At 41.5% G+C, this 14,796-nt stretch overlaps 1 protein-coding gene across 1 annotated transcript in view; it reads left to right on the top strand.

The window, feature by feature from the left end:
• adgrv1 (adhesion G protein-coupled receptor V1) overlaps positions 1–14,796 on the top strand; it is a 96,199-nt gene that overhangs the window by 48,385 nt on the left and 33,018 nt on the right. Inside the window, exons 86-87 of the mRNA XM_022753992.1 lie at positions 263–423; positions 655–755. Of these exons, the coding sequence (XP_022609713.1) occupies positions 263–423; positions 655–755 (262 nt within the window). The remainder of the gene's footprint in view (positions 1–262; positions 424–654; positions 756–14,796) is intronic.

Here is a 14,796-nt window from a genome sequence, read left to right as displayed (position 1 = left end):
TTGTTAGCGGTGCTACAAACTGTAGCACAAAATATGATTTTAATGTTCTTGTTTGTCACACAACATCTTTGAGGGGTAAATATGACCACAGATAACAATAATGTAATTAAAAGATTTTGCTGAGCAAAAGGCTTATTGCCTTTCCCTGTTATCGGCCTTTGCTGTGTTATATTCTGTTGTACTGATAGTGTCGTAACCTTCTGTCCTTTTTCTCTCTCCTCTTTCTGCTTCATCCTCTCCTCTCCTCTCCTCGCCCCTCTAGCTGGTCATCAGATGGTCAGTACTGCAGGGTTGTGAAAGAGAGTGGGAACTATGTGGAATGTGCCTGCTCCCACTTGTCTATCTACACAGCCTACGCAGAGTTTGCCACTCTTGCATCCTACAACGAGGCCTTCTATGCCTCAGGATTTATCTGCATCTCAGGTACAAAACACACCACTCTCACCTCTCTTCTCTTCTACACTCGTCTTCACTTGTTTTCCTGTGTTTTTTCTGTCTGCCCACTGCCTGCCTGCCTTTCCCTTTGGTGCAATCCATCCTCAGATCTTATGTTCTCCTCCTACATTGTTATTAATAGCCACTGTTGATTCATTTAAATCATTTTTTAATTGACCATTAATATTGGTTTCAAATTTTCCACTCCCCCCTCTGCAGGCTTTGGGTTGGCCATTATATCCCATGTGCTGTGCTCTCGCTTCCCCATGTTTGCTGCCAAACTGCTCACTCACATGATGGTGAGCTGCCTTGGAACCCAGGTAATGCATTTCTGCTAAGATCCTTTTGTGAAGTACTTCAGTACTTTACCATACAAGCCACAGTGAGCACTAAGACCCACAAATCAATGCTTATGAATGCTGAGACCTTCACTCCCTACACGATCTGCATTAGTTTCTGTGGCATTTTCATTCTCTATATGGCCTCAAATGCAGATGGATAGGGAACCTTTGGAAATGATTATAGCCATTCATCTTTTGTGCTCTATGGATCAGTTGCTCACACACATTAACACAGGTTTAATGTGTGTAGTGCAACACACACTTTCACTTTCATGACATAGAAATACTGACAGAAGCAGAAGAAAACACACATACATGTACATCTTTATATTTAAATATTTTTAACGTATACCGAGAGTACACACACACATATATATGTGTATATATATATATATATATATATATATATATATGCTGGCCCAGTCCATCTTACTGGCCAGTAGACATGTCACTGGTATTTTCTTGGAAATGTGCAGAGACGTGAACACACATCACTGAATGTCATTGGTTGCGTAGTTTGCGGGCCGGCGCGTCCTGACAACGCAACCATGCCCCCCGCACCCTCACCCATTAAAAACGCAAGCTGTCACATAAGCAATGAGCGAGATAGATACGTGGCTGCACGTTAGTCTCTCAGCTTGTCCCCACCGTGTGTGTGTGTGTGCATGTGTGCACGTGTGTGCGTGAGTGAGTGCGGGACTGGTAATTTTCCACTGGTCCCCCCTCTCTTTGGTTGACAAACACGAGCCCCTACTAAAGCAGACTGACGTTGCGGGCGAAACACCTCGGACTCGACCTGTTTATGGCCCAGGCAGAGCCCCTGAACCTTAAAGGGTTTTGGATGGAAAATTCCGTCCTGTTCTGTTTCCTTGTTGATACTATACTGCATGTTAAGGCCTTCTTCCTTGGATGTGCACGTGTCTGAGATTGTGCCGTAGTTTATAAAATACATGCGCGTGTCTTTGGCCTTCTAGTCAAGGCCAGTTGATGAAGGCCTGGTTGAATTCCACACTGACAAACTGAAGGCCTAACCGACTGTGCACTCTGGTATTAATATGTACCCTCTAAGTGGTCATCTGTTGGGAACATTTTGGAGGTAATGATGGGCTCAAGATGCAGGATGTGCTAAATTAAAATAGACTGTTTGACGTCATTGTCTTCACTTAACTATGCACCTTATCTTATCCGAGATGGCTGGCTAGAAACAGAAAAAAAACATAACTTCCTTTTTTGTATAAACTTCTTGCAGCAGATATATTTCTGGAGTCTGTTTGTCCACAGCCTCTTCTTTCTAAAAGCTTTGTTTGTGTCCAAAACCTGCTTAAATTTTGGGGGCCTTATTTTCATAATCCTGGTAGATGATGTCAATGCAGCAATCAAGTTAACTATTCAGTGACTTCCCCTTTAAAACATGTATGCTTATGGTGAGAGGTGCAGTCGACTTGAGGCTGAAACGTGACAAATTACCACAGCAAGGTCCATTAAGTAGCTGTTCTGTCAGATATTTTACCATTCAGTGCCATGTTTGGTCCCTCTGGAAATCACCTGCCTTCCATGTAGAATTCTTATTTTTTTTCGCCAAATTGTTAGTTAAACACATTAATAAATTTAATTAATGGTGGCGCACCAAACATACAATATATACTAGTGTCTGTCTGCCTCTATTAAATTGAAGGAAAGCTGAGACACTTAGATCAAATGGATTTAGATGCTTTTGGTTAAGGTATACGTATTTTTTATGCACTTGGAGATCTAATATATCTGCATTTCAGACTGAGTCTTACAGACATTCATTTGCCTTGCAAGCTCATTCTCCCTAACCACAAAACCAACAGTTGTGTGTTGAAAGACGTTCAGAGTCGGTAACGATCCATCTTAATCTACATCTATGTAAAACTGAGGCTGTAACTGCAAACCTAAATAGCAAACAATCAATGGTTGTGAAAAGGATTAGCGTTAACGCTCTGTATCGAGAAGGTAAAGGATCCTGCGTCTTTGATGGAAGAGATGTGATTAGTGACAGAAATGTCTCCTGAACTTGTGGGTCTCAGCCTTGCTCATGCCTCGCCATGGATTTGAACTGTCAGGCCCAGCTCCAACCACTTCTGACAGAGAGGGCTCTCCATCTGTGGTGGCTGAGCTGTAATTAGTCATTGACGCTGCCCTTAGTGGGGAGAAAATTAAAGCTGCCAGTTTGATTTATTTCTCTCTGCAACAGCTACAGTCTGCTAGAAAGAACTAGTATAATATCCCACACCTCTGCGAGAGTCTGAGAGTTGAGAGCATGTGAAAGAGAGGGAGAAGGTGGATGCTGATGGTTCAATTGATGACAGTTTTTAATTGTCTTACTATCTCAGTATGTCTGGCTGTCATCCTTGTGAGCTGTCTAGTTTCTACAGATGCCACAGACAACAAAAACCAAACCGTCAAAAAAGAAGAAGTGAGCCGGCAGGATAGACCATTTGGTAGACTTAGACCATTTAGTCTGTCTATGACCTTGTTCTGTATGAAGCTCTAACTCTTATGACACCCTCAGATTTGTTTCTCTTTTCTAAGAATTAATTACAAGCTACAGTAACAATAGCTCTATTGTCACAAAGGGCACACAATTCACCTTCAGTGTCCACAAGCAGCTGATTTAGGCAGTATAATTTAAAAAATGAAAATCCATTCCATGTGCACTGACTGCTGTGTCAGTTGGTGGGGCCGCCAAACACACAACAAGCGAACAGTTCCATCACAACCTTTTCCCAAACTAATGATGTCAATGTGATTTGTCACTTTCTACAGCTCAGGAGAAAGCAGAAAATGTACAACAGCTAATGTCGCATATTACCAGACCTGTGTGTCCAAATGTCTATTTGTTTTTTTAATCTTAATCTGAGTCTTGTTAAAGCGTCAGACACATTGGAACTGATCAGTGTTGATATCAAGTCACCCACAGGGCGACGAGATTGGCCATTAACAGTGATCGAGTCATCAGACCTACTGAGAGAAAAAGATGATTTGTCACATCCACTGCCTCTTCTTTCTCACGCTGAACGATTGTTGTTGTTATTGTGTGTGTGTGTGTGTGTGTGTGGTTGTTTTAATGCATCATGTCAATTCCCTACAAAGATAGCCGTACAAACCTCTGTGTGCGTGTGTGTGTGTGTTTTTGTCACATCAGAGGTTGTGCGGTGACAGTCTCTGGCTCTGGCCAGCAGTTTTTCCTCGCCTCAGCAAGACAACTGAAGATTGTCTGTGTAGAGTGGAAATTTACCCAGTGCATATGTGCCGTGTAAGTGGACCTCACCTGGTTGTACATGTTGTATGTTAGCATGCATTGGATTTAGTGTGTGTCGTTTTGTCAGGTCTCATCACACAAGCTGCAATGAAGCCCACTTATTTTGGACAATTAATAAAATTCAAAGAATAACGAATTAACTAACATGAAGGCAGGGAGTATGTAAATCCATATGTGCAAATGTTCATGCAAATTTTGATGAGTTATCCATTATTGTCATCCACATTGCACTAATATTTTTTTGTGTACTATTTCTAAGAACATCTTTGTTCACTGATTGTGTCCCTACCAGTTAATATTTTTTTACCTCCATGTGACATTTGTCTTATATTTATGAAACAATGTCAGTCCATCAAAATTGAACATATTAAGGTTTCTCAAATGTACCATGCTTTATTCCTCTTTTTTTCCAATTACATTGCGGTCATCAGGGTGAAGAAACTTAGACACTGAAATTAGTTTCAACGGAACAAAAACACAGAATCTGTTCACTACTTTTGATTTGGACCACAGTGTGCACCCATGTGTTAGTATTCATGTGGTTTTGCTGTATCTCTGGCAGACATATCACTGCTGTCATAAATCTACATAAATTTTACCGCACACCAATCCATGACAGTAGAGACAGCAAGGTCACAAAATTAATAGATTAATATTTTTGAGTACAGGCCTCCTTTCAAACACAACTAGATGGCTGATGGTTTCATTCCTCTTTTTATTTGAACCTCCTGTCTTTCCTTTTCTTATCTTTCAGCTCCTTAGGTACATGAATCTAAGTCGTCCGATTTAGATTCATTACTTTCCCACTAATTTCAGAAAAAGTAGTGGGTGTTTGGCTTAAGCCATGGCCAAAGAGAATCCCAAAAGAGAATGACATAATATTTCTGAGCAGATCGTGACATGGGGAAAGGAAGTGTCAAAGAAGTCATAGTCCACTGTAGCACTGTATGCCAGTACCTGTTGAGTCACCAAACAAGTTTACAACGTCGACATTTTGAGACAATCACAGGCACTCCAGTCAATTTAGACTTGTTATTTCTATTGAAAGTCACTAAAGATAATACTTAAATATAACACAGCCCAGTGGTATTTGGTACATGTGGTTGACAGAAATCACATTTCTTATAAAATGCTTCAGCTGATGTTTGTTTGTGTGTGTGTGCTTGAGCACATGTATCTATGTGCCGATGTGGGAAAGGAAAATCTAATCTCCATCTCTATTGCAAACAAAACACAATTTAATTTCTCAACCACTGTGATTAAACAGCCCTCCACATCCCAGACAGCCGTTCCCACACAAGTGCTTATGCCAGTGGTCCCAGTACTCTATTCCAGTATCTGGGAAGTGTTTAGGTGACTCTTAGGTCTGATTATTAAGGATTTCCTGTTAGCTCCGGGACCGGTCCCAGCATTCAGAAGTCTGCTCTTCAAACCACAAACACACACACCATACACCCATGTCACATCCTGAAGGGGAGGGGGGAGGCATGCATGCAGTTTCTCAGCTCTCCAGGAAAGGGAGTGTATGAATTGCGTAATCCAAACCCTTACCGTGTCCTTTTCTGTAAAATGTTAGATCAACACAAGTGTTTATAAATGAGGTGAGTAACTCAGCTTTTCCCGAGGAAGTTTACCAGTTCCCATCATGACCAATCAGTCATTACATAAATAAACAGACAGTCTGACGTCTGAGAATATATCCTATTGTTTTCTAGGCTTATCCTCACAAAAGTCTGGAAAAAAATGAGAATGTGAAAGAAGGGAAAGAATGAGGGGAAAGCGTTTACTTTCTCATTCTCCCATCTACCGTCAGCCAATACATACATATATTTTTCTCAGGTATTTCAAGTGAAAGGTCCCCAATGCTTTAGCAAAACATGTTTTTTACTCTCAAGTCATTTTTGCTTGCAGTTAAACAGCAAGACACAGCATGTCCTTGATAAGATGTTGCAATTGCAATGCTAAGCGCTTTACTGTCCGTCAGCGCAAGCTAACGGCAGGCAAGTGATGGAAGGGTAAAGTATCAGCAGCCAGGCCCTGTGTTACTGTGTGTGTGTGTGTGGGGGTGTGTGTGGGGGTGGGTGGGGAGAACAGGACAGTAGAGAGGTGAAGATGGCCTCTTGGGAGACTCAGATTACACTCTCCTGGCTGGTCCAACACCTTGTGCCTAGTGTCGTCCTGACTCGTCTCCTCTTCATCTCATCTGTCTCTGTTTGAGTCAGCAGCATCTTAATTCAAAACAATTCACTTTTCATTGTGACCTTGTCTCCTTTGCCTGATTCTGAAAAATGAGGCTAAACTATTTAAACTAAGAACTCAATTTTTTTGCTCTTTTGTGTCTTCATTTTGCTGTTTAAATTTCTTGTCTCATTCTGACCCTCTGGCTTTTTCCTTCTCCTCTCATCCAACCCTTATTTCACAAAATGATGAGTAATGTCCTTGCTTCTATTATCTGTCCCCTTTATCATTCTGGCTGCTGCTGGTTTTAGCTTGGAGCTGTGATATTATGAGGAAAAGACTCACTGTCTCACTGTGTCTGTCCCTCTCCTTCTCCATCTCTGTGTAAGTGGCTAGGCACATCCTGTGTGACTCATCATTTTGACCAATGACAATATTTTCACATGTGTTGTTATTCACTAAACTGGTTATAGACTTCCTTTCAGAGACTCACCAACCACTGGGATGTCTGCCAGGATCATTTTCATCAAAGTGTAATAACATCATCAACAATGCAGAGACTGGTAGTCCTTTAGAGTACCCTGTGGAGTTTTCTTGTAAACACAGTTATGTTTACAATCAGTGTTTCTCACAAGAACACATTTTGTCTGTTGTTGGGGCCTATCAAATGTATTGAACACATTTGTTTCCCTATAAACATCTTTGAATATTTTGAAACCTCATTGTTTAGATCAATGAGTTTTTTTCTTAGCAGTCGGCCCAACCATGAGCTGCAGATGTGTAGTGCTTGCAGTAGTTGGTTTGAATACCATTTAGAGTAAATAGGCCTTTTGGTTTAACAGCAAGCAATCAGTTTCTTTTGGCAGACATGGTCAGCAATCTGCACTTGCTTCTGAATGTGTTTGAGATTTTGCACTGACCTCAAAAACAATGAGATTTCATGTGCAATGTTTTCTTCGTCTTCATCATGGTCGGCTTTTGTGCAGGCTGGGTGAAGCAAAGAGCAGGGAGAGGGATACTACACTGAGTCTTTAACTCAAACCTGTCTGTAGCACACAGCCTACTGTTTGATCACGTTATCCTATGTTGTACTAATATCAACTTCACACAGTGGTTGTACATGATTAAACCATCAAATCTGCAGCACGGAATTAAAAGCTCAGCTAATGTCATAACCTTTTTAAAATGTATTAACCTTGTCTTTGTCATGTAGACTTTGTCCACGGATCATATGGACTTTCTCTCTTCACTTCTGTAATGTTCTCAAGCACTTTCCTGACACACTGTGTATTATCTTCTACCGTATGTACAATTATTCATGAATCAGTCTAGTTATCTACCAGGGTGGTCACACATAGTCTTATCTGGATTACATCATGGGATAGCCAGCAGGATAAAACACAGACACACACAGACACACACACACACACACACACACACACACACACACACACACACCACACACACACACACACACACACACACACACACACACACACACACACACACACACACACAGAGTCTACTGCGAATGCAAGTCTGCCTTCTCAGTCCAGTGCAGGTTTCCCAGGGAAATTAATGACCAATAATACGAAGCAGCTTACATTCAGTCTTTAACTCACTTTGTGTAGCTGCTTAGATGTGTAGTATTTGTAGTACTCATGAGATGCATTTCCTTCAGTTTTGCATAGGTTGCAAGCAGCTATGTTTGTGTGTCCATGGCCACTTATCTTCAACAACTGATATGTTAAGTGAAATGTAAGTTGAATTAATGGTAGGGGTTTTCTAACCATCCGGAGCAGACTCTGACCTTTCTGGACTCTGGAAGTTACACTATCATTTTTGCCAAATGTGTGTTGTCCTAACAGCTGGTGACCTCAGATACAATTCCATACACTTTCATTTATTTCCAGAAAAAAAACACAGTACACAGCAACAGGAGGCCACATCACATTAGCTCCTTCCTTGTCAGGTAGCTGTGAGACATGAAACAGTGAAGAGAAAATCCTATAATGTGTTGTTTCAGTTATACGCACCTTTAGACAGTATAACAAGTCGCTGTGTAAAGTTAATGAATACAGATTCACACAAACATGGACATTCAGCTGCAATATGTAGTAAGTTACTTAATTTGATAAAAGTTCATTTATTTTTCACATGCTCTGTCTTAATTAAGAAAAGCTATATCCAACAGACATCACCTATTACTTCCCTTAAGCTGTAACACTTTAACCTCCCACTCATTACCTGCTTCAACAGATAAAACCACTTGTGGGAAGTCAGATCAAGGGTTTGTTTAATTTTGTCAGTTGCTGGCTTCCCTATAATCTGATTTTATTATATATCATATATTACTTATATCATACCTTGAAAATTTAGAGCCAAGGTGTAATATATGTTCTAGTATAAAGAAATCTGTTTAAAATGTAACAACAGTCATTGTTGTCTGCTTAGTACTTTCTGAACTCTCCATGCAGAAGCAGGCACCTTTTACCTGATTCTGTGGAGTCATCCAGTTTGTCATGGAGGACTTTATCAAAAGGCCGCTGACATTGTGAATGATAAACAAAGTGGGAGCCCACAGTTGTCAAAGTCCCTGCTCTATTTTTGGAGTTTGACAGCTTGTCTTGGCAGACCTTTGTGTGCAGAGTGGCATGAACCTTGGAGGTTTAGAGAAGTGAAAACAGAGTTTACCCTGAAACTGTTGAGGTCGGTGGTGTTGCCATTCTACCTTGTTGTTTGCACTGTTTTTCTAGGTTGGGTTCAACAGGATGTGTCCCAGTTGTTGTAATATATGACACACATATTGGCATTAAAGCTATCTGTACTGAGCTAAATTTGACAATTGATATTTACATTTATATGTAATAATTCATTATTAATTCTCCGTTGAAGCTGTTCTTTTCTTGTGCTTGGCAAACTACAGCCACAAGCATGATAGAGAGAGAGAGAGGCATTATTAGAGTAAGTTCTGTGATGCTAGGCTTGAAATAGAAAATAAGAGTCGCCCCACTTCCTCAAAGAATCAGGAAACGTTGAATGGAGGAAGGAAATGGTGAATGGCGTAATCAAATAAATCTGTATCTATAATAAGGTCTTTTGTTCGTGGCTTATCTGAGAATTGTAATCAGTCCATCTTGTCAGTTTGTTTTTAGCTTTGCTTGAATCTTAAATCTCAGTGTTTTCCTGTGTGTGCAGTGCATTTTTTTAATAAATGGATTTTAATTTGACGACAACAGCAGGTGTGCTGCTGGTTGTGATTGCATTAGCTCACAAACAAAATATATTTTAAGCAACAAAAGCATCAAACACATGACGGACATACATAGATAAACACATACATGCACACATTCCAGCACATTAATGCCCCCACACACACATACACACACACACTCACACACTTCAATGCAAAGACAAATGTTCACAATATTGTCAAAGAGCATTGGCATCACTGGATGGCACAGTTATGAAACACATGCATATGCTTGCATAAATGAATGCACACACATACATAAGCATACACAGATGGCCGGATGGGCACATACCCACTCATGTAACCCACTCCAGCCTGGACACACACACAAACACTTATCCAGTAACACAACAACACAACGCCCCAGCCCTCAGCTATTGATCACTTTGAACTGTAGGGGTCACTGCAGCTCCACAGCCAGAGCCAAGTTCAACAGCAGATGTGAATGAAGTACCTGATCAATGACTCCCATGAGCTCTACTTCTTTTTATGACAAGACTGTTTTGGAGTATATTCAAGAGCAGCCTCTACAGCAGTTTAATCTAAGCAGGTACAAAATTGCAAACCGGTTTACAGATAAATTACAACTATAGGACTGAGCCAGTCTTCTAAGCATTGCTCTAATTTAGTCTAACTTTGGTATGGTAGCTGAAGAGTGCCAACTGAGACATTATACAGTGCATGGTAGTACAGCTGTGTCTCTGATTAAGTCGAAATTAGACTGTGAGGTACCAATGGGCGGTGTATAGTGGGTGTTTGGGCAGGAACAGCATGAATGGAGCATACAATATTTCACTTCATCAGTCTTCACATATTGATTGGCTTTGCAGCCACTCATTGACAGACACTAAGAGCTGCTGCAGGTCAGCCAGTTTGCACAGAAGGAATCTCTCCTGGATCGATGACCTGCTGCTTTAGTGGGTCAGTGTAGGTTTCTGCAGGTTTTCTGATCAACGTGATTAGACATGCACTCATACGCCTGATGATTAGTTGAAGCATGAAAGTACTACTTATCTGGAAGTGATGCAACACATCCCCATAAAGAGACCTGTGTGTGCAAGTAGCCTAATTGTTTGTAATCTTAACTGTGATGTAACTCACATGGCACCGTTATAATCATATCAGCATAGCTGTGCAGATGTTAGAAAGACATGTTGCATATTGTACAGACCACCTCCCACCTTTCCTCTCTGATTCAGAATCGATCACACATGAAAGTGGAAAGATGGCCTTATAATCTTTTAAGTTGTGTGCATCTCACTCAGACTGAAATGCATTGGAAGCTATGAAACAAAGATACTTTCAGAGCAACATCTGTGAATATAGCTGAACAGTGTTCACGTTTTCATGATTTTCTTTCTCTGTGGCATTTCATCTATTGACCCAGAATAGCATGAAGCAACTGTGGTCAAACCACGGCAGTAGACTGTACAATTCTGTTTGTGGATTGGTGCACACCCACATCATGTATGCACTGCACATACTGAAGCACATATGCAGTGTGTGTGTATGTGTGTGAGCTCCAGTATGTGAGTCTTGTGGTAGAGTAAAGTAGACCCATTGAGTGTGTGTGTTTAGGGAGCTGACCTTGCGCAGCTGGTTACAGTGTTTTTATAGCTGTGTGTATGCACATGAATCCATGTGCGTGTGGGTCGTGCCTTGCAGCCCAAAGAGTTTTCTGTCTGGTCTCCAGACTGGTTCACACCAGATGTTGAGGAAGGAAATTCAAGAGGCTTCTTGAAAGTAGCCCCATTGTGATCGAAAGCAGCTGCGGGTTCCCAGCAGCAGACACTCTTTGACTGAAGTGTGAATGGGGTAAAAGAGTGGAGGCCTGCTGGAATGCAGCTAAATGTGCTTCATGTGGGTGGTACTGCTGAGATTGTCTGTATGGAGGAGGCAGCACGACCACTGGCCTCTGTATGAGTGTAGTATGAGCACTGTAGGAGATGCAGCAACAGCAAAAATAACATTTGGAGTAGAATATATCTACATGTACTAGGAACTGATTATGATGAGCCATACTACCATTATATTTAGTCTGCAAAAGAATCTACAACACTGCACAGACAACATGAAATAATTTGAGAAAACTCTTATAAATAATCATAATTTAAGATGCATTAGAAAATATACATCGGTTTGGCTTCTTTGAGAATATGATATAACAGAAAATACATGTAGTACAGAGCTTTGTACAAAAATCTTGACATGTTCTGACTACACAAAACAAGCCTGGGTGTTCCTTGGTTTCTGTATTCCCTAGACTAAAAACAATGACCTTAATGATACTGTAAACTTGTCAAGAATGTTTGAGCTTGTTTTAGCTGCCTCATACACTTCAAAGTACTGGCAGTCCCCTATTGCTGTGTCACACAGGATCACATTGACACTCCTGCAGGCTTTCAGCTTGTCGTTTACTCTGGGAATATATCAGTCATTCCCAGAATGTGTGGCAAAGGCTTTTGATATCATGCCTCCCTGTTTCACACAAGCACATACACACACTTTTACTGTATTGCAGTAATGTGTGTGCTCACGTAAGCGTCGAGGTTGTTTGGATGTGAAACACACCAAAGGGGGGTGGATGTTTATTTGCAAACAGCTGGCTCAGCAAGTAAGCTCCAGCCCGAGGTTCAACCCAAAACACCTGTGAACTTTACTTTACTAAACACTTGAGATAGCTGCTCATTATCACGAATGCAGAGTATGTTGGTCAAGTATCCAGTCGGGCTCAACATGTCAAAAATATAGTAACAGAGGCTCTTGTAAAAGCTAAAGACTTAGATGCTGCCCTCAAAATGTGACACCAGGCACTTTCAATTTTTTTAATTTTAAGATTGCATGCCATGTGCACTGGGCTCATATGTTTTTGTCTCTTATTCTTATTTTAACAACCTCACACATCTTGTCAGCAAATGTTCCCTTTACTTATCTCGCCTTCCCCAAACACACTGGCCCACTAACCCAGCTATCAGCCATCCCCATGTGACCTGTTTCTTGCAACTGGCTGTCCCGTGTGCTTCAGCACATAAACAACACACACGTATAACGTGAGGGGCTGCAGCACGTGACGAGACTGGTGATGCCTGCACATACTCAATAGTGTAAGGCAAGAAAAAATGGCGTTGAATGGCGCTGAAACTAATACTGTTACCGGTGACATTACCCAATATAAAGCAGGCATAAGTGTAAATGTATTATATGATTCTATATATTTTAGCTCCCTGCTAGAATAGTCTGAATTTCTCAGCTGTGGATGAGGAGAGGTGTGATTGATAGTGATGAGAGGACTGAAGCGGCTTGATGGAAAGGCATTGCTTCAGTGAGAAAATGATGTCAGGAGTAAGGGTGGAATGAGTCTTATATTTCTCTTTCCCCCTTCTTTTGCTTTATCTCTTTCTGAACAAAGGCATAAGAGGAAACACCCAGGGTGCAGGCTGAGGCTGGAACCAGCTAGATCAGACCGGTAGCTGTTAGAGAGAAGGGGGAGGTGAAGGAGAAGGGAGGAGGAGGAGGAGGAGGAGGAGGAGGAGGGGGCAATGAGATGAAGGGCGGTAGAAGGAAAAGATGGGATGAGGGAGGCTGGAGAAGGGGAGAGGTGGAGGTTAAGTGTTTTGGACACAAGTCTAGATGGATAGTCTGGCAGGCAGACAGCTAATGCCCCATTCCCTCAGTGATGTAATGCATCAGGCAGATACTATTTTTAGCCTCACTGGTACACTAGCTACCTTAGCGTCAGCACACAGGGCTATCGATCAGCAGCAAAACGAACTGTTTATCATGTTTCCACTGTGCCATTTGTTGTTGCGGCGTTTCTCTGATCTCCTTTGTTGAGCCTTGTAAGTAAATGACAATGTGTTATTTGTTGGAACTTTATTTTGTTTTGTAACGTACCGTAATTTGATTTCTCCTTTGATAATCCATCCTCTTAATATTTCTGTTTTCTTTCTTTGTCATCTTGATAAGGCTGTTTGGCATTAAGGGCTAGTTTGCTGTCAGCCTCTGTATCATTTAGCACTGCTGTGCCAAGGTTGGGAAACCGGCATTTTGTTTCTTTCAGACCTGCTTATCATATCAAAGTGAGGTTAAATCTTTTCTCTGGATAAGTAGAATCACTACAAAGGCAGCAAGAGATCCAGAACAAAAACAACAACTCTGAGCAGACAGTCTCCGGGGTGCTTCAGGGCCATAAAACAAAGGGGAGCTCTGTGATTGGACACTTAGGCAAGGAGATGGACCAATAGTTCAGGCTTAAGGTCTTGGGCCTGGTGACAAGGCCACATTCTCTTGGAGAGGAGCTGCTTTGTTTTCAACTTTTTATATTTATTCTGAAAGGCCTCTTCATGGCCTCTGTTTCCTGCAGTCATCTTTCCCTATCTCCCTTTCTACATATCTTGTTCCAACTTTCTCTCTCTCTCTCTCTCTCTCTCTCTCTCTCTCTCTCTCTCTCTCTCTCTCATTTGCTCTCTGGCAATTTCCTGGGTGCTGTCAACAAAATCACACACGAGTGAGACAGCATCTTGATATGTAATCTTTACACAATGAGGTAATAAATTAACAGCATTCAGGCATTATGTATGTGAGCTTTGGTGGTTCTTGTTTTACCAGACTCGAGAGCACGCAAGCACGCTCATAACACACACTTTAGAGTCCTGCAGCACCTCCCCGCCTCTGCTTTGAATAAGTCTGTAGCCTGAGGGTCTAGACAGGTTGACTCCTAGATTCTTACACAAAAGAGAAGGAGGCCTGGGGACAAAGGATAGAGGAGTAGATATTGCTCTGATAAGCCCCACATCCCCACCTGTCACCTCCCCACCCTACTAACCTAACCCTGTAGCAGGTCATCAGTGCTAAAGTGCTTATATGTACCTGTCTTACTTTCACAATGAACCGAACAATGAACAAAGTTGTAACCATGACCTCCATAGCTACTTAGCTATCTCAGCTAATAGGCCTCTACCAAGGCTATATCCATATCAATCCCATGAAGCCCTGTAACATGTCTGACTTTACATTTCTTTCAAAACCCCAGAGCTTGACCTTAACACAGATTTCTCTCTTAACTGTCTAGTCTCTTCAATAAGGCCCAAGCCGCAGGTGTAGGAACTACACCAGAAAGAACCAATGGATATAGTTTGGGTTTGATTTGTCCAAGGATGCTGCTTCATCCTTACAGCTGATGATATCATGAGAGGTGGTTACCAAATAGTTCTGTCACAGTTAATAAGTTCATGGAGTTTGCATGTCAGAGCTGATAATGTATACAGCCACTGACACCTGCCCTGAAGGATCAGTCTGCTCTG

Source organism: Seriola dumerili, unplaced genomic scaffold, assembly GCF_002260705.1.
Source record: "Seriola dumerili isolate Sdu_G_001 unplaced genomic scaffold, Sdu_1.0 BDQW01000017.1, whole genome shotgun sequence".
Taxonomy (NCBI): Eukaryota; Metazoa; Chordata; class Actinopteri; order Carangiformes; family Carangidae; genus Seriola; species Seriola dumerili.
This window is presented reverse-complemented; position numbering and strand designations above follow the sequence as displayed.